General features: G+C 44.0%; 1 protein-coding gene and 1 long non-coding RNA gene across 2 annotated transcripts in view; one reads left to right on the top strand and one right to left on the bottom strand.

Moving 5' to 3' along the window:
- The window catches only part of armc9 (armadillo repeat containing 9), a 60,909-nt gene that overhangs the window by 5,275 nt on the left and 27,817 nt on the right, over positions 1-27,817 (bottom strand). Inside the window, exons 17-25 of the mRNA XM_083647510.1 lie at positions 26,767-26,843; positions 25,184-25,258; positions 24,401-24,491; positions 22,419-22,474; positions 19,066-19,164; positions 16,657-16,772; positions 11,365-11,522; positions 10,630-10,735; positions 2,341-2,489 (exon numbers count right to left, since the gene is read on the bottom strand). Coding sequence (XP_083503636.1) covers positions 2,375-2,489; positions 10,630-10,735; positions 11,365-11,522; positions 16,657-16,772; positions 19,066-19,164; positions 22,419-22,474; positions 24,401-24,491; positions 25,184-25,258; positions 26,767-26,843 — 893 coding nt within the window. The 3' untranslated portion in view covers positions 2,341-2,374. The remainder of the gene's footprint in view (positions 1-2,340; positions 2,490-10,629; positions 10,736-11,364; positions 11,523-16,656; positions 16,773-19,065; positions 19,165-22,418; positions 22,475-24,400; positions 24,492-25,183; positions 25,259-26,766; positions 26,844-27,817) is intronic.
- Positions 12,875-20,153, top strand: LOC310786325. The gene is made up of 3 exons (XR_014553208.1): positions 12,875-12,978; positions 19,072-19,266; positions 19,914-20,153. It is a non-coding gene; the product is annotated as an uncharacterized lncRNA (long non-coding RNA).

The following is a 27,817-nucleotide window of genomic DNA, read 5'->3' as shown; positions in this document are numbered from 1 at the left end:
TCCCCCATGAGCTCATGTCTCAAGTTACACAAAGGCTGTTGTCAACAATTTTAACTTCAACAGAATGTGATAAGAAGTTTACTGACGTCATGTTTTCTGGGTCATGAAGTCCTTCAAACTTCCCATGTTTCCTTCAATGTCTCCACTCAGAGGAAAAACTGTTCAGTGTTCACTGTCCACAACAGGCAAGCTTTTTTTTAAATGTTTCTGCTGATGTAGGGCAAAAACAGTGGCAATCGCACACATACAGGCATGCAAACACTGCTTTGAGTTACAGTTATGCTTTGAGTTACAATTATTTCTGACTTGAAGTTAAAATTGTGGACATCAGCCTTTGTGTAACTCGAGACATGAGCTCATTGGGGACTAGAGTGTGATTTGTCATATTAAACGACTCCCTTCTCTTATCTTGTCCTTGTGTCACTGCATGCCTGCTTTTCTTTCCAGAACAACAGGGTCAGACCCTTCTGGTAAAATGAGAAAATCTGTTGGTAAGGAAGAGGGAAACGAGGATATTTGAAATGCACAAGAGACTGCCCCTGGGCAGAACGCCATGTGAGTGTAAACATACACACAGTTATGACGGTTAACACGGTGGACGTTTACAGGAAGAGGGAGGAGTGTTGTAGTGACACCATCACTGCTACTAAACAGCCACGGGGCTGCAGCATGGCAAAAAAAAGGTGTGTTGGTGTTAGTTGTTTGTGATGCGTGTCTACATTTGCTTCAGCCGATGGCAGAGTGATATTCCAAGAAAGTTCAACAAAGACATGGGACTGAGTCAGAGAGAGAATCAGAAATGTAGAAGGGTGAGTCATCCTTATAGTCGCTATTCATTTCATCATGTCCGATTTCTCTGGTGAACGGGAAAGAGTTTTGCATGTGGAGTACATGGAGGATGACTGGGACAGGGTCATAGACCTGATTAAATCACCCATTTCCTGTAACAGATGACGGGAGCTACAGTATAAGAGGTTACATATCAGCCGTGTGATTCAGAACATCATCCTCTCTGTGTGCCATATGTCGTACTGATCTGGCCACTCATTTTCATCACTTTTGGGAGTGCAGCCTTATTTCAAGGTTCCAGACCTTTATTTCATGTCAACTTGGTGGAATCTTTAGGCTAAAAATCAAGAAAGACCCTTTTCTCCTCGGCTTAGGTGTTACAACTTCATTTCATCATTTTACAAACTTCTTGACAAAATACTACTTATTGCAAGGAAGTGTATTTTATTTAATTGGATCAAAAAACTACCCCACCTACTGTGACCCTCTGGTACAGTGTGTTTTTGAGATTTTCAATACATACCCACATGAAAGAATACAGCTGTGCTAATGGGCAACAGCAATTTGTTTTAAAAAGTATGGTCAACACTTCTAGATTATCTTAGTACAATCCACATGCCAAACACTGTAGACTACAAGTTTTACCATCTGGCACTTGGTGAATGGATAGCCATGCTGTTGAGGTACCCCCCCCCAAAACATTGCAAGTGCCATAAGGCTGAATGGCCACACCATTGCACAGAGGGCGTCAAGGCATTTGCACTTGTTAAGCTAGAGCAGAGCTTCTGCCATTAGCGGAAACTAGACCTCCAGACCCGATGCTCCAGACGAATACGTACATGTAGGTAGCAGCCATGTTGTGATAGCTAGCTGGGAAGCGGGTGTAACATAGCTCCAAATTCGGCAAGGTTTTTGACAAAGCAAAGTCGACTGGGTTGATTTTCTTGCAACTTTGTGGAAGGGTGTAGCATGGGCCAAGGAAAAACCCATTACACTTTGGAGCGGATCTGATCCGACTCACAACATTTGCATATCACAGCAGACCGGACTGGTCTTGGCGGAGGTCTGTGCTCTCCGAGTGCACTTCTAGTTCTATTTTACTTTCTCCCCTTCTGTATGGTTATTATGTGTTGGTTGCCAGCGGGTAAATGTCAGTTTTGTTATATTCTTGCACCTTGAATTGTCAATTCAAATTAAATAAAATGTACTTAAAAGAAAAGAAGGGTGAGAGGAAAACATGCATGTTGGAAAAAAGAAAACAGAAAAGAAACCAGAGACAAAGTCTGACAAACATAAACAGGACAGGAAACTAACTTTTGTCCACTGGCCACATTGGCTGGTGCGTCTCATATTACTTGCCACTGTTTTAGCAGCCAACTTTTAGAATAGAATTGGACCTACAAATCATGGCTGGTTACCTGCCAAAGTGGCTGGCAGAGTAGAGGAACTAACCAATGGGAAATTCCCTAAAATTTACCAGCATTTGGCCGCTGGCCGGTGTTAATTCCCCCACCCTGAACAGATGTTTACACCCACTCTGTCGCCCCTAACCTGAGGCGGAGCTGGCTGACGCAGGCCGGCTGCTCTACTGTGAAAACTGGGGGGCGAGTGGTGGGCCTCGAACCCGCCGGGCGCTGCTCTGGGCGGACGATGCGTCGGTCTCGGACGTACGGGGAATCTTGTCTCGGCTTGGGTTACTTCTGATGGCGGAGAGGAGGAGAAGAAGAAGAAGAAGAAAGAAGTGGCACAGTGATTAAATAGAGCTGAAGTAATAAAAACCACAAGTTATTATGAAACATACAATGAAAGGCACAGGGGGGGAAATGCGTTGTAGGACAATAAAAATAAATGCAAACATAATTTTTTTTTAAATAAATAACGGGACAAGCAAACATACAATACAAAATCTAACAATCTGATTGACAACAAAACAATATGGTGGAAACAACAAGATGTGTGAAATGAAAAGGGGGGGACATAAATAGCCCAGAAGTCACAGGGGAAGTGAGAGTGTGGTAGTGAGTTAATTCACAACTAAACACCGTATGTAAATTATTAACTAGGTTAGCCAAGGGATGTGAGCCAGCGTTTGTTGTCTCGTTTTCCTGTTTCAATCCACGACAACAACTGTCTTTTTCCAATTACTTTTTTTTTTGCCTGCTTCGATTACAGATACTCTCCCGCTTATCGCTCGCTCCCGGTGAGGGAGATCACTCCAAAAGTATCCCGCATTTTATCTGCAGGATTATCTGGCGCTCCACTGCCTGCTGCCATGACACTCAACAGCATGAACACATTTCATTTCAGCACAGCTCCAAAGCCATCTAATCCACCGCAAACTCAACTCACTTGTCAGACGCGCCTTCGTAGCCGTAGAAAATCGCGGTCAGCTTGAGTTCAACATTAACCTTGCAGCAGCCTTCTGCCCTTAACACTCGATAGCATTCATTTCACTAGCTGCAGCTGATATCTTCCATTTCTGGTGATACAATACCCAGCACAGACGGTTTGGTCGATACCTCCCAGATACCCAGTATTCCCTAAAGCATATAACGGACATACAGGATGTAAAATATTCATGTGTGTTCATGAATGAAGAGGATAAAAATGGCAAAACTTTACATTGGCTTTATTCCAGGGGATTATATAACCTTTGTATACTAAAAACATTTAGTATAGTCTACCTACATTGCATTGTGTTCTGAGACTTTCATTAGGTACACAGTATTATTATGCTTACAATACGTTTACATTGGTTACAGGTTGCAGTGCTTGCACTGCAGTAAGGTCATTGTATTTTTTCTCTCTCCCATTTTCTCCCCAATTGTACTTGGCCAATTTTGCCTGCTATCCCGGTCGTTGCTCTGCCCCCTCTGCCGATCTGGGGATGCTTCCTCCAATACAGTCGCCAGCCACTTCTTTTCACATGACAGTGAGGAGTTTCACTGGCAGGATGTAGCGCGTGGGAGGATTGCACTATTCCCCCCAGTTCTCCCCCCTTGAACAGGCTGACCAGAGGAGGCGCTAGTGCAGCGAACAGGACTCACACCCAAACGGCTTCCCACCCGCACACACGGCCAATTGTGTCTGTAGGAACGTCTGACCAAGCCGGAAGTACCGCTGCCGGGAACCCAGACGCCATTGTATAGTGTTACTGAAACTGCAAACTGGACAACTTACAGTCATGTTACTGTGAATCTGAGCAACAGAGCCAGGTCACAAGGAATAAATGGCTCTTCTGCCTCCAACCGCACAGCGAAGGTCTAGACTCAGAGTCTGCCAATGCCCTTATCAAGCTGGAGCCAAAATGACCTACTTCCCAAGAAGCAATCCCATAGCCTACCATAATAGATCAAATATGGATTCCAGTCACACTCATTGTTTCACAGAGGTCACATTGGCTCTGACATCCTGATATCCCCACTTGACCCAAACTAAAGTCTTGGCAATTTTCAACATTCACAGTTTGAATTTTACTATTATTCACCAGGTGTTTGCTACAATGTGGTATAGAAATTCTGTTTTGGTACGGTTTGGGCCACAAATTCCTTAACCTGAAATCTCACATTGACATTAACGTTAACCTTACATTAAGAACAAAAGAGAGAAACAATGAAATGCTTGCTAGCATCGTTAGTATTCCTCATTAAAACCTATGGGTACGTCTAGCTGCAAAGTAGCTTATTATCAGCTAACAGCATCCATTTGTTTCAATAAGGAATGCAAACAATGTTCAAAAGCAATTTTGGGGAAAGCTGAAGGACAAATGGAGAAACACATTTCCTTTAACATGGTAATTGCGTGATTAAGAAAAATTGAAGATTACATTCACCTTATGGATTTAGCTCACTTCCAATGAGTGAGCAGGCAGGGATTCAATGTGTTTCTCAAGGACACACGCGTGCTGATGATCACAGGCTACTGCTGATCAAACCTGTCACCTTCCATTTACAAGAGGATTTCTCTCACTTCTTCTCAGCCACTCTGCGGGCCAAAATGTCAAGCTGACCCTTTCATTATTAATGTCGTTTCACAATGCAGAAGGCTGAGTTCAGTTTGAGCAAAGTAAACAAGTCCGTGGCTTAAACATGAAAGCAGCCCTCTCAAAGGAAGGCCTTTTTCACCACAATTGAAGTCTAGGTGACAAGTTCACATGAATTAACCAGTCTCACGGCTGCTTTCTGTTCTGCAACTTTGATGTCTGAAGAGACACAGCCTGGCTGCTCCCCCAGGTGTTACCTGGTGTAATTGAATGAGTGTGAAGCAGAGCGTTGCTAAAAAGGAGCAAGTGTGCTCAGTCAACCAATTACTGTAAGTAAACAAAACAATAAAACACACACAAACACATACACACACATATACTGTATATGATGGCTGTAACTGTTTCCTTATTGTATTGTATTTGCAAATAGTTCTTCTAAATCTAATCTAATTGTTGCCGTTTTGGCCAGTACATTTCCGCATTGAGTGAATCATTCTCCTCTTGTTAGTTCCTCTTTGGTTGCCCCGCATAGACCATTTTCAAGGGGGCCATTTTGTGTCGAAAAGGCAGAATAAACACAGGTGCAAGCAAAACACTAATGAGGGTTTCCAAATTCCAATCATGGAGGTTGGAAACCCTCATTAGTGTTTTGCTTGCACCTGTGTTTAACCCTGCATTTTCAACACAAAATGGCCCCCGTGAGAAGGGTCTATTGACGCGTCTTTATGGAACCCACCACAGATTTGGGCAGACCACGCCCTGAGCCCGCCTACGCAGCAGTCAAGCACCGGGATTGGCCAGGAATGAGCCACTGCAAAAAGTGTAACAAAATGTTCAAAAGCAAGAACGCAACACAGGTGCAAGCAAAACTGTAATGAGGGCCCTGGACCACTGCACCTGTGTTACTTCCTGCCTTTTAGACACAGAATGGGTGAATTGGGTGGGAAGTGAAAAAAGCTAATTTATTAAAAAAGAAAATAAAGTGAGTGAGGCAGTGATGAATGCATTTAGGCTACTTGCATCTTGTGTAGATAATATCAATATTAAAATTATAGACTACTATGGTATTTATACTATTGCAACAGAAAATGGAGGGTGTGAGGCAGAGAGAGGGGTTCCATAATAACGCCTCATTGACAGTGTCGTCTCCTATGGGGATTGGTCGGCTCCTGGAGGATGGGTGCTGCATGGCTGTCGCTGATTGGCTGCTTCGGTAGTCTCTTAAAACAGACTGTCTCATCTACATCCGACGAATGCAGCTATATACAGTCTGTACATTACACCCCCAGAACATGCACAAGGAAGTTGGGAAAAAAACCTTCAGACAGGAAAGAAGTTTGACGGAATCCGACCAATCACGACACGTGTGTCCACGAAAAATGCGGCATATTGGATTCTGATTGGACTAATGCGTGGAAGACCCGCCTTTCTGCGATTCTGATTGGACTAATGAGCGGAAAACCCGCCTTTCTACTTCCCATTCCGGTTGGTGCATGATTCTCCCCCACGAAGTACAGACGGTATGGCGGAAGCATTTGAAAATTGCGGGAGCCAACTCGTCTGTTCTAAGAGACTACTGTTTCGGTGACGAGGCCCTTCATAACATCCACAGTCTCATGGCTGATGGCTTTAGAGGTACATGGTAGCTAGCTGGTCCATGCTGCTGTTCCTCTCACCGTTCACTCCTGCCAACTCTCATGTACTATACCAAACTCTATTTATCTAGTTAATTCTTTTCTTCTAGTGTTGTTTATTGTGGTGCTGGACTCTACCCAATGTATTCAATCAATCAATATCCTTTATTTAACCAGGTAAAAACTCATTGAGATTAAAACCTCTTTTCCAAGAGCGACCTGGCCAAAATGGCAGCATAAAGACAGTTACATCAATACACACAAACACAAAATAAACAGATAAAATACAGTCAGTCACTCAGGAAACAACAGTGAGGTTACACCGCAGGGCAATCACAAGAGCCAAGATAACTAATTCCTCTGTCTCTTAAAATTGACCTGAATTCCCCCAGAGTTATAAGATTAGATAATTTCAAGTCCTTCTGCACATCATTCCAGGTAGAGGGGGCAGAAAATTTAAAAGCCTTTTTACCCAGTTCAGTTCTGACTCTAGGGACCTGCATCTGAATGATGTCCTGAGAGCGCAGGCCATAATGGCTGAGGTTTCTACACATGTGTAAACACAGATATGTAGGAAGAAGCCCAAGAATAGATTTATAGATAAAAGTCAGCCAGTGAGAGAGTCTACGGACAGATAGAGATGGACAATTTGCAACAGCATACAAAGTGCAATGATGTACACGATAGCTGCAGTTAGTCGTAAAACGCAAAGCACAGTGGTACACCGTGTCCAGTTTCTTTAAGTACTGGTCAGGAGCATTCATGAAAAGCAGATCTCCATAATCCAAGAGTGCTTGCTAATGCTTAACTCTACTGGCTTTTTAGGCCCAGGCACTAACTTAGCTTGCTGCTGTTAGCTTGTTAGCGAGTACCAGCATCACTGTTGTGAACTTTTCTACTGTGTGAAAATAAATCACACTTCTTTTTGCAATTCGAACCTGGTTTCAAGTGTCACGTTTTATGTTGCGATCCAACCCTAGACTGTGGGTCGTACACACACACACACACACACACACACACACACACACACACACACACACACACACACACACACACACACACACACACACACACACACACACACACACACACACAGAGAGCTTGATTGCTGGTCAAATGTTTGCCAATTGCTGTGTTGCTATGATTTTCTCGACTTAACCAGAATATCTAGGGCCTCACCCTGGAAGCTCTCCTCGCTGTAAAACTCTGTCCCTGTGTGCCGGGGTGAAACGAGGCTGCCGGAGTCAGACCAGGCCAGGCTGTGTGGTGGAGGTGCTTTACGTTCCTCGGGGATGGGGAGGGGGCGGGGGCTTAATTAAAGTGTGGTTTCCTGGGGCTCATTACACTCTGGGGGGGGGGGGGGGGGGGATTCAGGAGTCAAGTTCCTCTGGGATTTAGGGGAGAGGAGGAGGAACGGAGGGGTGATTGAATGGGTCTCTTTGTGGGCCCTGCTCGTTTAAACGCATGTCACAGACCGGCTTTGGCAGTGCTGAGTCACCGATCGGTGTAGAATCCCAGAGCTGCCAACCCTCTCCACAGACACACAAACACACTGACACACAAATCTCCACAGACACACAAACACACTGACACACACCTCTCCACAGACACACAAACACACTGACACACAAATCTCCACAGAGTGACACATACACTGACACACACCTCTCCACAGACACACACACACACACACTGACACACACCTCTCCACAGATACACACACACTGACACACACCTCTGCACAGACACACACATACACTGACACACACCTCTCCACAGACACACAAACACACTGACACACACCTCTCCACAGACACACAAACACACAAATCTCCACAGACACACAAACACACTGACACACAAATCTCCACAGAGACACACACACACTGACACACACCTCTCCACACACACACACACACACACACACACACACACACACACACACACACACACACTGACACACACCTCCCCACAGACACACATACACACACACACTCAGAGGTTTAGTCTGGCATCGGTCGCTCACTGAGGATCAGTCCCTTTCAGGGGGGCAGTTGCAACCAAACTATTGGCCAAATGTGCCATCAAGCTGACGTTTGTTCACTGAAACTCTTCTGATGCAACCTTTCACTCAGTGTCCTAAAGCGTCATGCTTGTCCGGCTTGGCACAGTGGCATGTCACCAAACCAGTCCAAACCATGCAAAACAACATGATCAAACACATCACAAGCCACAATACGGCCTGTCAAACCCAGAGCTGAACAATTTGAAATGAATCATGTGTATTATCTGATGAAGGGCAATGTACTGGATGTCTCAAATCTCATAATACGATGGCTCATCGTCAACATTCCTACAACGCCCGAGCGTTAAGTCCTTCATAATGCCTGATGTGAAAAGCTCTGCAGCTCATTTTGCTTCTTTTGTATCAGTTTATACTGCCTCGCCCTGCAAAATAAAAAGTTACTTTGGAACAAATTTTAAAGAGGCCAGTGTCATGAAAACTTAGCTTGCTTAACCATGTAAGGCCTATAATCCCCTATATAATATTAGATTTTCATTGTGATTTGTCTTGTATTCTATTCTTTTAAATGCCTTTGTCTCATTTGCATTCCTTGATGCACTCATGTCCTCCTTTTACCTCTTCTCTTCCACGCTTCTCCTCTTTCTGATTTCCATACCTCTACTGAATTCACTTCTCCCCTTTCTGATTTCCATACCTCTGCTGAATTCACTTCTCCTCTTTCTGATTTCCATATCTCATAGCGAGAATGGAGTAGGCAAAGATAGGGCAAAGTGCAGAGGATCTGCAGAGGCCAAGATAGTGATGAAGCTGCCTACCGGACCTATTCATTCCAGTGCGGGCCAGGAATGTCACACTCTGTCACACGGCTGGCTACCTGTTAGCCTAGCGCGGTTCTATATACAGGGTGCCAACACAGAGCCACACTGACACACAGATAAGCTGAGTGTCTTGTGGAAGTGAATGTGAGTGTTTGTGCGTCTGTGGCTACAGTTACACTTCACAATGCACGGCCGACCGAGGATACAAAGTGTAACTGTAGCGTCTCCAACGGGTCGAATTCAAGGGGCATTCTGGGACTTCTGGGTCTGAAAAATGAAGCCACTACGGAAGGATAACAGAATAGTGAGTTCTAAAAATAAATAAAAAGCTTCAAACACTGTAACTGATTGTTTTGTCCTATGTGAATCCCCTTTAGTTGTAGATAAAAATGCAATATCTCACTAATTAAAGCTGTAATATGTGTGGATGGCTGCAGGCTAACATATCACGGGGTTACGTTAGTGGTTGCAGAAAACTTACATAGATAGGAAGGAACAGAAGGCTAATAGGTTGTTCAACATCGGCGCACAGCACCGCCATTTTTGCCTGAAAGAGACACCTCTGATTGGCTGTCATGGTTCTGTGCTGTTGTCTCATTGGCCATTGAGGCTTCTTTTCAGGCCCAAATGGCGGCAGCGCTGTTTTCAAACACAATTCAACTCTTGCCTTCAATGCTCTCTGCAAGTAGGGAACAAGTCGTTGTTTGCAAACACAAAAGTGGTCTATAGTGATATGTTGCAAATGTACAAACATATTGGTGGTGCTTTGTTCACACTAACTACTATATGGCAAATTGAAAGTTGTACATTGATTATTGTTTGTTGTGTGCCATACTGGCCTGGAATGATAATGGCATGTCAGGGTCTGGATGGGCATGCAATATTGACTATTATTAATGTAAACATAGCCTAATACAAGTGATGTAATCAATTATATTGATCTATCAGATTATATAATGTCGTTAACAGGCAAACTGCAATTTTAGTGAGACAGCAGCATCAAACAAAACATAAAAGCTGCCAACGAACAGCTTCTATTTGTAATCAATATACACTCACAATTACATAAAAGGTAAAAGCAGAGTCAAATGTGGTTATATAACTTATATAATATAAGGGATTATAGAGGCAGTAATCCAATCGCAGACCAGCAGCAGGCCAATGGGGCCAACGCCATTCAAGTCTAATCAAAGACAGCAACTTATTGAGCTCTGCCACAGGATCCTTCATTAGGAGCTCCATTCACCAAGAGACACCAGCTCTTTCTGTGTGTGTGTGTGTGTGTGTGTGTGTGTGTGTGTGTGTGTGTGTGTGTGTGTGTGTGTGTGTGTGTGTGTGTGTACACATGTGCTTGTGCAGTTAATGTCTGTGTGAGTTTACCTGGCAGAGTGTCCGTTGTGTTCCTCCTGGGAAAGTCCTTCTCTGGCTTGCCCCTCATACGGCCCGTCCAGCCCCGACTCCTGGGACAAGCGGCCACACTCCTCGTCTGAGAGTGTGTGTGAGAGAGAGAGAGAGAGAGAGAGAGAGAGAGAGAGAGCAGATCATCATCCCTCAAGTGCTGTAATGATACCACATGTTACCAGATCAAGATTTAAAACCTAAACTGAAGCCACAAATACAAATACAAATACAAATCTTTAGTGCTGTTATGGGTTGTATTCGCTGTCTTTTTAATGTCACTGTCTTCTCATTGTAAAGCATGTTGTAAATCTGCGTCAAACAAATAAATGTAAATGAATATATATATATTACACACACACACACACACACACACACACACACACACACACACACACACACACACACACACACACACACACACACACACACACACACACACATTTGAAATATTCCCTAGTGGGCATTGGACATCACATCAAAGAAATCCAATATGAAACAAAGTAAATAATAGCAGGCGGGAGGGAAATGAAAATGTCCCACAAATATGCAGCAGAGTTCTGGGAGCTTGGGTTAAGTATTATTTTCAAAGTATTGGTAAATCACAACTGGGCCATATACTGCAAGTGTACACACACACACACACACACACACACACACACACACACACACACACACACACACACACACACACGTGCGCGCACAGAGGTCACCCACCGACGCCGTGGTGCAGGGAGTCAGTAGTGCTGGGACGGCTGCCGGAGCGTGTAGGGGGTCGGGAGCTGAAGCGGCTGCCCTCCCTGCTCCTCTGTCTGCTCAGGGGGACGCCCCTGTCCCTGTCCCCCTCTCCTCCCTGACTGCCAGCATGGAAGTCCCTACACACAAACACAAACACGTGTCGTTTACAGTTCACTGGGTAAAACGTGGCACTGACACTGTTATGGTTTGGGTTTGATTCCCACTGAGGCCACTGATGCTAAAAATAATAATTCACTCCCACCACCAGGGGTCCTTGAAGGGGTTCCCAGGTCCCCAGCAAATTGATGAATTGACAAACGTCACCATTATTTAATTTAAAATAATTATAGAATGTAGAAGACTGATTGTAGACGACTGTTACTGTTATCTCTCTACCTACAATACAGATAGTCATGGAATTCTGGACAAAATTATTATACCTAGCAAAAAAATATCAGATGTGGAATAAAGCAGTGGTTCTCAACCTGGGGTCCTCCTCATCCTTGAGGGCATTCCAGGGGGTCCCCAGCAAATTGATGAGTTGTTCAACCTAATTATTTCATTTTTCAAGAGCAATTATAGAATGTATAAGAATGTTATCTCTCCACCCACCTACCAATAAAAATGTTCTCAGATTGGGGTATCCAAAATACAAATTGTATCCAAAATACCAAATCTCATCAAGGGGGTATGTAGCCCTAATGTGGACTAAATGAGGGGTCATTGCTATGAAAATGTTTGAGAATCACTGCTACAAAGTACTATAGTGGTTATAATAGGGGAAGGTGGTGTTGATACTGGAGCCTGTCTTAAAACTCAAGTTGCAGCATTGATTGCAGAAAGGGAAAATTGTACAGTAAGGTCTGTGTGTTCACCGCTTGATTTGTTCTCTTTATATCTGACAAATATGATTCATTGGTTCATGATAGATGGTTTGACTTACACTTTGTAGAGATGAAAAGTTTTCTCAAGTATCAATGAAAGATCTTGTTTTTGTGTAATTGACCTCAGATTGAAAGTGATGAGATTTGTCACACCAGACGACTTAATTTAAATTCTCATGATGCTCTTACCAAGTTAAAACAACATTACATTTAAAAGTCCTAGATGTTTTGTCTTCTTTGAGATGTTAAATTGATACGAGACAATTGATTTCTTCTGACTTGACATTTGTGTGCTACATTAGACTTGATCCTTGACTTGAGACTTGTGCCTGAAGACTTGAGACCGACTTGGGACTTGAGCAAAGTTGACTTCGTCACACCTCTGTATTATGCCCATCCTGACGGAGGAAGACACGACTAGGGTGACGCATTGTCTCATGCTTATCTCTGCAACTGTCTGTCACGCATATCCAAACTTTATTTCCCCTTTTCTTCTCTGTCAAAAGTGCTGACTGGGGCCCTTTGAGAGGCTCTTTAGTCCTGGTGAACATAGGCACTTAAAAGTTGGAGACAACGATCTACGGCAGCATGCAACAATGGCCTTATGATGACCTCCAGCGGTTCATTGTTCTGATTCTGTTGATTTAGGAGGGGATCCAGGTGGAACAATGGCGTGCCAAACCTGAGCCCGAGGAGGACTTCTCGGCAGGTAGTGAGACATCCTTGTCAGCATGTGGTCTTTGTTGGATTTTCAGGGCAGGCTAGCTGGATGTCCTCTTTTGGAGTGGATGAGGATTCTGCTGACAGCACCAATGGTGTTTTTAAAATAATAATAGGCAATAAAAAGCCTTCCGTTAGTTTGTCAGTGTGACTTTCAATATGAAGGAGCAGCAGCACGAAATGCTTTCATCAGCTCAGCAAACCACAGAGATTCAGTTAGAAGCTACAGAAGTACTGAGAGCTGAACACACAGAGGCTTTTAAAAACACCATTCTTTCTGCTCTCTCCACTCCAGCACAGAGACATGAGCGTTTCACATGGCTATGCTCGCAACACATATGCTTGAGGGGGAGAAAGGGGGTCGTCACGGGGTGGCTGCGGGTGGCGAGACATCACCACAGCCCGCTTGGAGGCAGGTCTAACATGCTTTGGCCCCACTCCAGAGTCCAGAAGAAGGTCCATCTCGAGCGTGGCACGGCACAGCGCGTTAAAATTGGTATGGCAAAGAAAGATGAGTGGAGCTGCAGCATGGCATGGCTTGGCGCGACCATAAGTGCCAGTGGAAAAGGCCTACAACTGTACCTAGGATGGCTGGTGGAAAGCAGCCAACAGGTGTCGAGCCATGAGCCAGGACAACATAACTGCTGTTCAACTTCACTGGCTCGAGCGCAAGGCTTTGCAAAGGTCTCGTTGGTCCTTTGCACTTAGCCGTAATTTGGCAAGCTATTGTTACTGCTACTGCTGTGCTGTAGTTGAATTCTATCTCATTTGCTGCATCTAAATCATTGTGATACTAGTTCTCACCAAATTCGGTGCAGCTACAACTAACACACAGTGGAAAATTTACACTGTAAACATTAGGACCATGAAATGAAGTGTCCATATGAGAGCTAAGATCCCTGACTCGATTCAACCTTTTCAATCCACTTCAGTCAATCAGGGGAGATGGCAGTGACTCAGCAAACTTAATAACAGGAATGTCTGTAGACTTTCTATCTGTGCCGTATGTAGCTTTGGCTCTTAGAATTAGGTTCCAACTCGCTGAACAAAAAAATCCAGTGAAATCCATCATCTCACAGTATCAACTGATGACCTTCATCCCTGGGGCCGGGTCATGAGTAGAACTACAATCCATCACAGTCATATTTTAGGGTAAAATAATACCCCGTCTTTCTAAAAATCTGCCTTCAATACTCTGCCTCCAGTTCTACTCGCGTCCAATGACAATGATGGTGACCCAATTACCATCAAAATAACCTACTTTTGGTCTTCCTTATCCTGTTGCCCATCTAAGATCAGGCTATGAGTTATCTATACAGCCTTGGCCCTTTGGTGCAGGTGTAAAATGACCCTGCCCGCACCAATGTGTATGTGTATGGCCCAAATACATGCCTGCACATGTCACTGAGAGACAAACGTTTGACATATGACCCTGAGATTAAGTTTGTCCACCTTGTCCTGATGGACATATCATGTCTCCTCTCTGTGTCACTGAGAGACAAACGTTTTACATATGACCCTGAGATCCAGTTTGTCCACCTTGTCCTGATGGACATACAGTATCATGTCTCCTCTCTGTGATCATAATGTTACCTGAGCCTTAAGGCTCTTTCACACACAGATCACACAAAATTGCAGTTCGGGAGTCCTGCAAAGCCCGCAGCCTCGCCACAGAAATTGCTTTCACACAGAGCCAAGCAGCACGGCCACATTCCCGTGCTGCGGTGTACTTTCAGGTGAAATCCCCCGCTCCCGGATTGAAAGGCGAGCGGAGGGATTTCCAGCTCCTCCTAGCCCAAATTAATATTTTCATAGGTTAGTGTAGCCTAGGCTACTGTATGATGAATGAATTCATTCAACAACAAGACTTCCCTCCTTCTCCTAGTCCGCTGAGCAGGGAGGATAGGCGCACTCGCATGGTGGGCGGACTCGCCTTAATATCAAAACGGGCTCCGCTGCGGAGTGCATCTGCCGACTTTCTGGCAGCGAAGTGTTGCATTAATTGCATTCAAGGAAAGCCAACTTTATTTATACAACACATTTCATAGAGGTAAATTCACTGACTAAGCAGATCGATATGGTGTCACCTTGTGTATTTCATTCAACAACCAAACATCGCTGATGTATGCCAGCCAAGGAGGTGCAGCTGTGCAGGTGCAGAAAACACGAAAGTGTTGTCCACATGCAGCATGGTAACCAGGCTTTCAATATTCATCTGATCGACTTTATGGATGCATCACGCACCATCATGTAGCCTATTAGGTACAAGGCTAATTCTTATCTATATTTTTGTGTAAAGCAAATTATTCCCATTAAGTAGCCTAATTAGCGTCCGTAGCCTACTCCGTTCTGAAAGACGACGGCCGCATATCAAACAGATGCAGTCTGCATAACGTTCGTCGGGGGAATAGTATAGGCTATAAATGCACATGACTACTTAACGTTAGTAGTTTTTGTAGGGAATGCACAAGTGGCTTAGCTAGACAGATTGCAGTTCTGGAGCTGGTTTCCAGAGGGAATATCGTCAGACCAACTCGCCACAGACAGCTATATAACCTACTACAGGCACGGAGCATTCCTCCTGGCGCATGATTGTATAGGCTACTTTTTTTACTTTCACTGTCCTTCTTGCTGCATGAGGTGATTTCCCCTGTAATTTTTTTATGAAGCATTCGCACTGTTCCGCCTTGCTGCTCCGACGCTTTCAAGTGAGGCGGGTTGCCTGCTAAACCGGCGCTGTGACAAGCTTTGCTCCCGGGACAAAAGGCGTATAAAAATTTACCACCAACGCGCGTTCATGACTTTCACATCGGAGGAGCGGATCCTATTTTCCGTGCATTTTTCGGGTTTCAAGGCCGGTGTGAAAGAGCCTTTAGTTGAAGGAGAGCTGCTGACATTTATCCCAGTGTCTACAAGCATTCATGCTTACATGACGAGGAACTAGAGCTATTCTACCTTTCTTGGCTGGATATGGGGAGGGTTAGGGCTATGCACCTTGGGTTGCATGCACCTTCTGTCAGAAAGGTGTCTTTCTCTTTATTTAGCCTATTTATTTATTTATTTTTCTTTTTACAATCAACTCTAAATCTAACACTAATTAAATTAGGCTACTGTTAAACAGATAAACGAGTAGTGTTATTATTATTTTGAAAGATTATTTTAGATTTAGAATGTAAATTGTCTATACAATGTAATGTAACTTCACATCAACATTAAGTTTTGGCCCATGGCCCTCCATCCAGATACATTTTTGGCCCATGGCCCTCCATCCAGATACATTTTTGGCCCATGGCCCTCCACCCAGATACATTTTTGGCCCATGGCCCTCCATCCAGATACATTTTTGGCCCATGGCCCTCCATCCAGATACATTTTTGGCCCTTCATAGGAAAGACTTTGGGCACATCTGCATGGCAGTAAGGATGATCTGTCCGATCATGTTTACTGTTGTGCATAGTCACCCCCCAAAGGCCCGGCTGAGCCAGGAAAACCCCTGCTGGTAGTGGTAGTGGTAGTGTGTGTGTGTGTGTGTGTGTGTGTGTGTGTGTGTGTGTGTGTGTGTGTGTGTGTGTGTGTGTGTGTGTGTGTGTGTGTGTTCCTGTGTGTGTGTGTGTGTCTGTGCCTGTGTGCCTGTGTGCATGTGTATGTGCGTGCGTGTTTAACTTACATTGCGTTCACATTACGGTGAGAGCCAGGGGTGACTGGCCGCTGTAGGGGCTCATGGACACACGGCTGAGGCGGAGGAGCAGACTTCCTCTTCACTTTTGCCATGTTGGTCATGATCTAGACACACACACACACACACACACAAGCGATCAATAACACGTTGACAGTAAAGTGAGGACCTGCGTGTGTTCCGACTTTAACGTGACGGCTTCAGTGCCTTTCTATTGAAATGAGCTGAGAAGCACAAAGGGGGCAGATATTGATGCGGTTTCTTCTTTAGGCAATTTCTATCAGCAACGCCCCACAGGACGTGATACAGTGACATGAAATCCCTGCAATCTCCCACACAGGGCTCACAGGACGGCTCTGGTGACACTGTGTCACACACGTACACTGAATCACAGCTGACAATAGAGGTGTCATACTACATCATCAATTACAGGTGTTGGGGGAAGCGAGTCATGTAGCTATGTAGGTCAACACCAGGCCATTCTGCGGGGTGAGAGGATGGGTTAGCGTAAAGCCGATCTGTCAAAAAACGGACAGAATTACTAACGGATAGATTTCTGTCTGTTGGTTTTGGAACGTCAAAGTTCTGGCATCCATAACACGCGCCGCCTCCAATCTGATTTGCTAAACGGACGCTGACGAAACAGTCCGTCCAGGAAGAGTTCAACTGTGTTAGTGGCGTTACTTTTTATTCGAAAGTTCCTTCGAACGTGAGGAAAAAAATTACATTCAAACTTGTTAATTACCTGTACAATTAAGAAAAAAGCAAATTTAATTGAACAAAAAAAAGACAAACTCTACTCAACTCAGGCACCTTACAAGAAGCAGTTGGAGGAGGAGCAGGAGGTCGTGTTAAGATGTTAAGAGAAAGAAGAAACTACACATTCCTTCCTGTTTTCAACCCAATGTGAGTAACGTTACAACTCGCTCCATTACATAAGCTAGGCTGCTGACTGTGTTTCCATCTCTCCGCCATTTTAATGTTGGGTTCCAAAACAGCCCCGCCCCCACACAAATCTAACGTTACCCGTTAGTAATTCTGCCTGTTTTCTGGCAGCTAGTTGATTTCAACACACGCGCCGTGGGTCAGGATCTGTAACTTTACTTGTTTTGCACCATTCAATATTGGTAGTGATACTGCTTCAGTCGCCTGCTCCTGTGCTGTAGTGTCCAAGCCCGCAGGTGTCTGCCTCTCATGCAGAGCTCAGCTGTCCTTCTGTTGTACTGTAAATCAAGTGCATTGCAGCAGCGCAGCCAAACGGTATAGCAGCAACTAGGGGGGTGGGTGTTAACTTCTAATATATTTGAACGAATTGCGTGTCATTTCAAATTCGTTCAAACTTTATTTTTTGGAAAAAGTGACAGCCCTACTGTCCATCAAAACGGACTGAAATGTGACAGAGGCGGACGCATCATCAGCGCTGCCCAGGCAACAGACAGCAATTGAAATGAACGGAGACGGAGAGACACAACAGATCAGTTTGCCCGTGGCCTAATGCTGATGTGGTTCAATAGCTAATCACTAGATTTCACTCACTTACCTTTTTATTGCGACTTTTATTTTTTCGGACCAAGGTTGATTTTTCAGAAATCCGCTTCAGACATGTATGCACACACGTGTTGCTGTGTCAGGCGGGTCAAAATTCACCTTGCAATTTCCTGCTGTATATTCATGTCGCTCTTGGTGTGTAAAAGCTTAAACCATGAAGTGGGGCTGCAGTAGAGAAGAGTGTCCCAAATTGAGATGCAGTAGATTTGCCAAAAATGAAATGTGTGTGTGTGCGTGTGCGTGTGTGTTCTAGAGGTTGGCTATACCTTTGACCACAGCCTAGAGGAGGCCTTTCTAACCAAGATGATGAAATACCAACAGCTAGAACAGACCATTTCACAGCTGGGCTACAGGTGTAAACTTTTAGTTTTCATATTTGGCAGCCTGGGTCACGTACATAAGCTGGTTGTGAGAGGCCTTTAGATGGCTGGTCTCCCAAAGAGAAGGGCCAAGCAGTTAGTGAGATATTGTTCAATATCTACTATTATCGGCAGCCGCTCAATATGGAGCGGCTGCTTTTTGTACCCATAAAGTGGATACTGACCGCTATCTTGCATTACAGTATAACTGTATATATCAACCTGCCATGTTATCATCCTGTGTGTTTCTTATGTGTATGCATTATTGTGGTTGCCGTCTGGGCACTCATGTAACTGACTGACTCCCAGTATTTGACTGCACTATTACTGTTTATGTCCTTTGCATACTTGTATTTGGACATAAATAAATATTTCAAATGTGTGTGTGTGTGTGTGTGTGTGTGTGTGTGTGTGTGTGTGTGTGTGTGTGTGTGTGTGTGTGTGTGTGTGTGTGTGTGTGTGTGCGTGCGTGTGTGTGCGTGTGTGTTCTTACTCCTAGGTACTCGGTGGTAAGCAGGCTCTCCCCAGACAGTTCTCTGGGCTGCGGCTGGAGAATTTCCTCTTTATCTAGGTCTGTCTCCATCAAATCCTCCTGTCACGAGACAATGATACTAAATTAGATAACAATGAGACAACCGGAAGAGGACGTTATGGTCTGCTGTAGCCGCGAGGGTGACGGACACGCACAAACCATGTGAGCATGCAACTGGCAAAGGGATATACCAACATTTTGAGAGTTTAGGCCATTTGGCAAATGGCCTAAACTCTCAAAATGTTGGTATATCCCCCTGACCGTTTTACGTAACCTTAGATTATTATTTCATTCCGTGGTGAGTACACAAGTCACAACATGTACATGTGAGTGTTTTTGGTGCTGTTGGAATGTGCATTTTGGGAGTAGGCAAAAATACCATAGACTGCCATTGTAGTGCTAAGCTATTAGCAGTGAGGGCTCTACCACAGTTTGTACTGCACGCAGAGTAAAAATAGTAGTAGTAGTAGCAAATGGCATTTGCCATATTGCCGATATTAAAACTAGAACGTACATGGCTTTATTTTTACTCTGCGTGCAGTACAAACTGTGGTAGAGCCCTCACTGCTAATAGCTTAGCACTACAATGGCAGTCTATGGTATTTTTGCCTACTCCCAAAATGCACATTCCAACAGCACCAAAAACACTCACATGTACATGTTGTGACTCGTGTACTCACCACGGAATGAAATAATAATCTAAGGTTACGTGAAACGGTCATTTTTGTAGTGAATCCACACACCGAGAACTAACCAAAGAGTAACCAAACTAACAGGAGTATAACCGAAGTTACTTCCTCATTTGCCAGGGCATTCTGGCCGTGAGCGGAGCACAGTGACAAGCTCACTCAGAGTAAGATGTGACCTTGCTGGACTTCTGTCGTAGCTACAGCGCCCCCCTCCTCTCGACTCCTGCATTGCTCTGTGAGCTGGTCAAAACATAGCTTGTGAAGAGATATAAGATATGTGAGAACACTATTTGAGATATGTGAGGAGACAGTATAAAACCTTTGACTGTGTGTCATTCTGTACTGAGCTCCTGATCTGGAAACAAGCAAGCTTTTCCAGGGAGCCAGTCTCTATGAAAATGTAAATCTTCCGATTGCAAAGATGTATGTTTTGCTGAATACAATTCTGGACTCATTGCTTCATTCTGGTCCCTGGTCTCATCATTTTTGGCTTGTCGGTCTGGTTAATGCGGGAGAAGAATGGTGTTATTGATATAAATTCCATTCGACAACATAGTCTGTCAGGTGATCTGGTATAATCCCCCCACAACTTCCTCATTTAAACTTGTTTGTTTACGAAAATAATTTGCGTGAGTATTCAAACTAGGCTAAATACACAATACAATACCGGGTGCAAAGTCACAAGGCACCAACAAGAGCCCAGTGTTGTGCACACTTACACATCTATCCCGTCATAGCACCAAGATTGAGATTACATGCAAAGCAAAGGCGGCACTCTCACTCAAACAATTCTTATGTGACCATGCAGGGAATAGGGGCACATTCCTTCCTTCACACACACACACACACACACACACACACACACACACAAACACACCGCTAAGTGACCCTCAACCATTCCCCCCTTTAAGTTGCTAGGGTGTACCTTATCTTGCTAACCCACTTTCCCACAGAATTCAATCTGCCAGGCCCATCGCCACACACACACACACACACAAACAAACAAACACACAAACACTCAGACACACACACACTCACACAAACACTCAGACACACACACACACACACACACACACACAGGTGGGAGACATCCAATATCTGTGTCACCCAAGATTTCCATCTACAGGTTTGGGAAAGGTGTCATATGTGGGGTGGGCTTTTTTTTGTCGAGGTTACCCTCCTCTCCCCCTCATTTTTCATCTGTTTCTCAGTGACTGCGTTTACATGAGTATCCCACTTATGAGGCTTATCCCGGTTTTGATCATATTCGGGAAAAGGCTTTTGCACGGAACACAGAAATTTGGATATTCATTCATAGTATCCTGGTTACTGATTAATGCATGCTATGTTTACAACACAAACCATCAAACATAACGTTTCTTTAGTATTTTCTACTGTGATGTGACTTGCTCCACTGTGTTGGGAAACCAACATCCTGTAGTCTGTATACTACTACAGACTTGAATAGGTCAGCATTTCGATGTTTTCTCCCATCTAAACTGCCAAGTAGGCTATATTTAATTCTTTCATCACCGAAAGACAAAAGTCTGTTTCCTCCTCGCTCCAGATGTGAGACACTTGTTGCCGTAGCAACCGACAGCAAGTGCTTGTATGGCAAAAAATTATTTCCGTCTGCAGGAGCATTTCTACAGGTCTACAGCTGCTTTTATCTGGAATGGATCAACAGTCACAACAACATGCAAATGCACATAACTTATGTCCACCACGGTAATAGCAAATGTATGTCTTTGTGAAACTTTAAGGTCTCTTGTAATCAAATAATCATAACTGTGGCCAAAGAAGTGTTTGCAGTTTATAGTGTAATCAGGCATGACATTTATTATAGCCAATACTACGGTATATTGTTTCTGATGTGTTTGGTAGTCTAATGTAACATCCTTGTTTAGGCCTATATTTGGAAACTAATATGATTTATGGATGGGTTATAAATAAATCACACCCAGGTGTTGAAGTAAGCGGTGCAGGTTTGCGCAGGTCGGACTCTTCTCCCCCACCCCCTCTCTCTAGTGCTGTGCGAGTGTCCGTCCGTATGCGTGCGTGTGTGTGTGTGTGTGTGTTTTACCAGCTTTGAGCCGTGGCACTTTCTGTCTTGTGCAGCCCGGGAGGAGGGGCCTAGTCTAGATCTCGTGCGCACAAAAAAGGATCTCTTTCTTCTTTATGACTGCATTATCTTACCTGCTCTGTGCCCTACAGTAGATTATAAACAATCACTTCCTTTTTACCAGCTTCAACATGATCTGCAATCTGATGGCAATCACTTTTTGGCACGAATGTTACGGCTCTTGGCTGCTGAAGCAAGGTAGTTGGCAGTACTCCAACTACTAGCTAGCATAATCGAGTTTCTGAAATCGGGATATGACGTTTACATGAGCAAACACAAAAACGGGATACTTCAAAAGACCAATCATAACCAGGATACTCAAGTCCATGTAAACGCAGTCATTGTTGTTCTTTTGATTTGGTTTTTGATGATTGACGATACAGTATAGGCTATAATTGATTTTTGTGAAGTGGTAGTACATGTGTGTGAATATGTAGACTAGTGGATATGGTGGTAGAATGCACTGAAGTTTCAATTCCTAAGAGGCTAAGACGAAGCCTTACATCATCATCGTCTTCTTCGTCTTCATCATCTGACTCTGGCCCCTCTTCTTCCTCAGCTGGGTGGGATACAGCCACAACACATGGATTAAACAAATATAGTTAATTTCCCTAATAACCATTTTGTAATGGTAGGTGTCAATTGGTGCTATCTCACCTTAGAATAAAACTCTTTAGATACATACTGTACATCGTGTTTACAGAAAATATGAAGGGGTTTGATTCTGAAATATATTGGAAGGCATTTTGCTTCCTGAAATGTATCATTCAATATCTCAACAAGCGCAAATACCTTGAAGCCCATGATAGCACAGTAGTGTGCATTCAGCCTTATGGCACTTTAGGCAATGTTTTACGGGTACCTCAACAGCATGGCTAATTGTTTTTAACATGGAAAATGGTCCTACCCCTAAGCATAACCCTAACCCTACCCTATCCCCACCACACACATTCCCACAGCCACTCCAACCTACCCACTCCTGGAAGTCAAACTCTGACCCTCTATGACCTGCCTCTCACTAGCTATGGCCCCTTTACCTTAGCCTCGCCCCTTTCCTGACCACATCCCCCTGACCCCACCCACATACACCTAGCCACTCCCCCTACCCACCCCTCGAACCCCAACTGAGGCTTTCTATAACTTTCCTATCACTAGTTATGGCCCCTTTGCCCTATTTTTTTTATTCAATGTTAATGTTAATGTTAATAAGAATAAGAATACATTTTATTTGGATGCACCTTTCAGAACACCCAAGGTCGCCATACAGTGCATAAAAGAACATTAAATACTAAAAGATCATACTTGGATAAATAAAAACAACAAGCATGGCAAACAGCATAGTTATTTCCTTTATTTCTTTATTACCTGTACTTGATACATTTGACTTCTTTTGTATTTTTCAGATTTTTCTCCCCCTTTGTACTTGGCCAATAGAGAGCTCCAGGAATGAGTCCGGAAATCATCGATGCTAACAGCCCTGGTTCTTCACAGTTTTCGCCTATGGGAGTTTTGAATGGGTTTTTGGCGCGATGCTTCTAATAATCTCTCTGGGCAACGCTGGCTTAATCAAACGCGAACCAGTGTTTAGTAACATCATCTTCACACATGAAGACCACTTTTATGAGTTTTGAAGCTTTTATGTGCCGTTAAAAGGGTGGCTAGCTAGCAAACGGCTAAATGAGACTACAATGTCGACGCGGATATTATACGTCATCACGAGTGAACGCGGAAATTCTTTCTCTCGCAATCAATGCGTGGACGCCTATGCGACACTGTGTGTAGTTCTGGATTAGCTTAGCACGAGCTTTTTACCTCTAGGGCTCGCAGTTACGCTTCAAAACTCATGAAAGTGGTCCTCATGTGTGAAGATTATCCCGCTGAACCTTGGTTCGCGTTTGATTAAACTTGCGTTGCCCACAGACATTATTTGAAGCATCGCGCCAAAAACCCATTCAAAAATCCCATAGACAGAAACAGTGAAGAACCAGGAAGTTCGGGACTTCCGCATTCAGCCTATAAAAATACGTCATCCCTGGAGCTCTCTATTCCCCCTGCTGTCCCAGTCGTTGCTCCACCCCCTCTGCTGATCTGGGGAGAGTTGTAGACTAGCACATACTTCCTCCGATACATGTGCAATCGCCAGCCGCTTCTTCTCAACTGACAGCAAGGAGTTTCACCGGTAGGTTGTAGCTATTCCCTCCCAGTTCCGCTCCCCCGGAACAGGCGCCCCAACCGACCAGAGGATGCACTAGTGCAGCGACCAGGACCCATACCCCACTGGGGTATCTATCTATCTATCTATCTATCTATCTATCTATCTATCTATCTATCTATCTATCTATCTATCTATCTATCTATCTATCTATCCATCCATCCATCCATCCATCCATCCATCCATCCATCCATCCATCTATCTATCTATCACCCAGCATAATACCCTGGAAAAAAGAGGCCACTGCATGTAGGTAAATGTGACTCAACTGACCTGAGTTGAGCTGTTTGATGATGAACTCAATCTGCCTGTTGAGCTCTGGGTTTTCTTCTTTGCTGTAGCAGCACAGGATCTCCTCTACACTCTACACACATGAAGAAAACACATACAAATATCACCTGGAATATTAGACATCACACACAGACACACACGCACACACACACGGACAATGCAATCCCTTTTAATTCTCTTCATCTGTCCTGTGTTGATTAGACCCTTGTTGATTTGACTCACACACCAGGAAGTCACTGAGAGTGAAAAAGGTGACAGATACCAGGGCAGACACAAAGCCACTACAAACCATTCACTTAAGCATCCTATTTGGGATGAAAAAGTGACTGTCACCAAAAGGTGACTAGTTTGCATCCCTGCACACCTGACCTGCCCAAAGCAATTTGATTGGCTAAAAACTTTAACATTTTCCACCCATTTTCCAGGGGTGCACCCTGCCCAATGGAATTTGATCAGCAGCGGTTGCCCCTCTGTCATTACCACCACTGCGGTGCCCTTGAGCAAGGCCCCAGTTAACCCCAACCGCTCCAGTGGAGCTGCTCAGTTGCCAGCAGAACAGACTGTGTACTGGTCAACTTCCAGATGTGAATGTTTGTGTAAATGTGAAAAGGGCGCTCCTGAAAAGGAGAGCATTGTTCTCAGTGAGATTCTCCCTGTATAAGGTAAAAAAAAAAAGTCTGCCCTCCAAAGATGGGCATGCAAATGAAACCAAAACAAGCTGAATCGGTTTCCTCTCAACAGATGGAGGGATCTCTGCTATCTCACCATCTCTCTGGCTTCCTGCCGCACAGAGGGAATACACAGGATACTGTACAGGGCTCCATTCACATAGGGACGAATCTGGAAAAGCACAAGCACACACACACACACACACACACACACACACACACACACACACACACACACACACACACACACACACACACACAGCCTCCATCTTTGTCATCTCAAAGACAAAAAAGTGACAGCTAGATTAAACATGCAGGAATAAGGAAACATGTACGTAGATGCAAAGAGCAAAAATAATGTTTATACAGTGCATGCAAATATGAATCTATTTGTTATGACAGTGCTTTTATTGCTGTGTTGACATGGACGTATCACAAAAGGGAATCAGAAGTCCTGAGGGGTGGTAAGCTTGAACAAGCTGGTAACAGAAGTCCTGAGTGGGGGTAAGCTTGAACAGGCTGATAACAGGTGCACAGATGCACGTCATCCATAACTACTGACACATTTTGATACACATAAATGCAGCTAGTGTTGTTTATATTTTATAGTCTCCTTAGCTCATCTCTATCTCGGGTGCCAAACATTCTGGAGGGCAAGGTAAGCAGAACTTTATAGCAGGCATCTACGTGCCCGCTGGATTTGCAGTGGCATTGCTATGGATGACATCAGGAGTTTACAACAGGGAGACAGCAACTTGGATGTACATTTAGCTTGTGTCAACAGATAAGTAAGCTAAAAGTACTGTGTGTGGATGTACATTTAGCTTGTGTCAACAGGTAGGTAAGCTAAAAGTGATGCCAGCGTGTGGATTTCTGTGAATGCTGTAATAATGGATGTGTTGTGTGTAGATTGGTGTTTTAGTTACACAAACATTTCTAGGTGGCAGAGAGGTTTGGGGGCAAAAGTGAACTTGTTGGTTGAGTTCAACTCCGATCGAGACCTTTTTCAGAGCACAGGTTAGCTGTAACTAGCAAACTTGAATAGGAACTCTGGTCAAAATATAAACATATACAAATATAAAACAACATAAATGGCAATGCCCCCCCCCCCCCCCCCCACACACACACACACACACTCATTCATTCATTCATGACCATGGCTTTCATGATCTTGGAAGGTCTGCTGCTAGCTTATCTAGATAGCTATGGGCTAGTGTGGCTAGTTGAACACCATTACAGTGGAAGGTCAGCTAGGCTAACTAGCTAACCCATATACGACTAGATTGACTTATTTTTTCTTTCGCCATTTTCCCCCAATTAGTAGCAAGAGCTTGCCTGTGTCCAGACCTGTGAATCCGCCATTCCACCGAATTGAGTTTTGGAAAAGGAGTGTAAAGCTGGAATTATGCTAAACATATGGACTGTCGCACATTAATGAGAGACACGGAATCCTGACGAGAAAATGTTTTATACTCCGTAATTTTGAAAACTCCACTCGTCTTCTTCTTTTGGAACAACAAATGATTTATTCTGTATCTTGTAATAAGGCAAGTGTGTGAGCTTGAATTGGTGCTTCTATGAGTGTGTTTGTGTGTATTACAGGCACTGTGCATCTTTGTGTGTGTATTAGATGCACCGGATGCATGTGTATGTGTGTGTGTTGACGGGTGTGTGTATCACCTCGTGGCTCTCGTGTCCCAGGAGGTCAGTCAGAACCTTCAGCACATGCTTGGCGTTCTCCGCACACTTCCTTTTCCCTGTGCAAAGACAGCCATCACAGAAACACATGAACACACAGGCACACACGCACGCACACACACACGCACACACACACACACAGGCACGTGCGCACGCACACGCACACACACACACACACACACACACACACACACACACACACACACACACACACACACACACATACAGGCACAAATATTAAACCACACAAGCAGCCTGTTTAATCTCCCCAATGTTTTATTTTATCTGTTGCTCTTTTTTTTTTAGGTCAGATGCCATTATTTATTTATTTTTCTTTTTTTTATCCCCTGCTCACTCTGTCTTTTTATGTGCAAATAAACTAACTAACTCCCGTTTGATCCTATTTCCTTTGACTGTAGCATCAAATGCAGTGCAGTAGAGTGGCATTCTATAAAAAGCAGGCCTCAGGCTATTGCAGCAAAAGTACACTAGAGAATGAGAAACAGGGAGCGTATCTGTATTAATGGTGTGTGTGTGTGTGTGTGTGTGTGTGTGTGTGTGTGTGTGTGTGTGTGTGTGTGTGTGTGTGTGATGGGGGTGATATGAACAAAGATACACTGTAGATATGATGTAGGAGGAAAAAAGGGAAAGGGAGATTATACTGTTAAACACTGTGTTCAGAAAAGCTGGAGATGATTGACAGCCTGATCCCGAGGCTGGCCAATAATGTCCTTCACTGTGATCCATAATAAAATTACCCTACAGGAGTCAAGTTAGACAGAGGGCCTACATGGCTTTGACAGAGATACATCAATTTGCATTAACATCACGGACTTCTGATGGACTTCCTAGTTCCTGAACCCGACAGGACCCGAGACTGTAAGGCGGGTGGGTATTTACCAGGTTTTTAAATAAAAAATATTAATTATTAATGTTGTATTAATATTTAATATTATTATTAATATATAGTTTTAAATCTTCTATGCTGAGTTTTTGAATTTATGCATTTCAGACTTTTTTTTATTAATTACAA

This window comes from Poromitra crassiceps, assembly GCF_964638095.1.
Source record: "Poromitra crassiceps genome assembly, chromosome: 12".
NCBI classification, from domain to species: Eukaryota; Metazoa; Chordata; class Actinopteri; order Beryciformes; family Melamphaidae; genus Poromitra; species Poromitra crassiceps.
The sequence above is the reverse complement of the archived record's forward strand: the minus strand, read 5'-3'. Positions and strand labels throughout refer to the sequence as shown.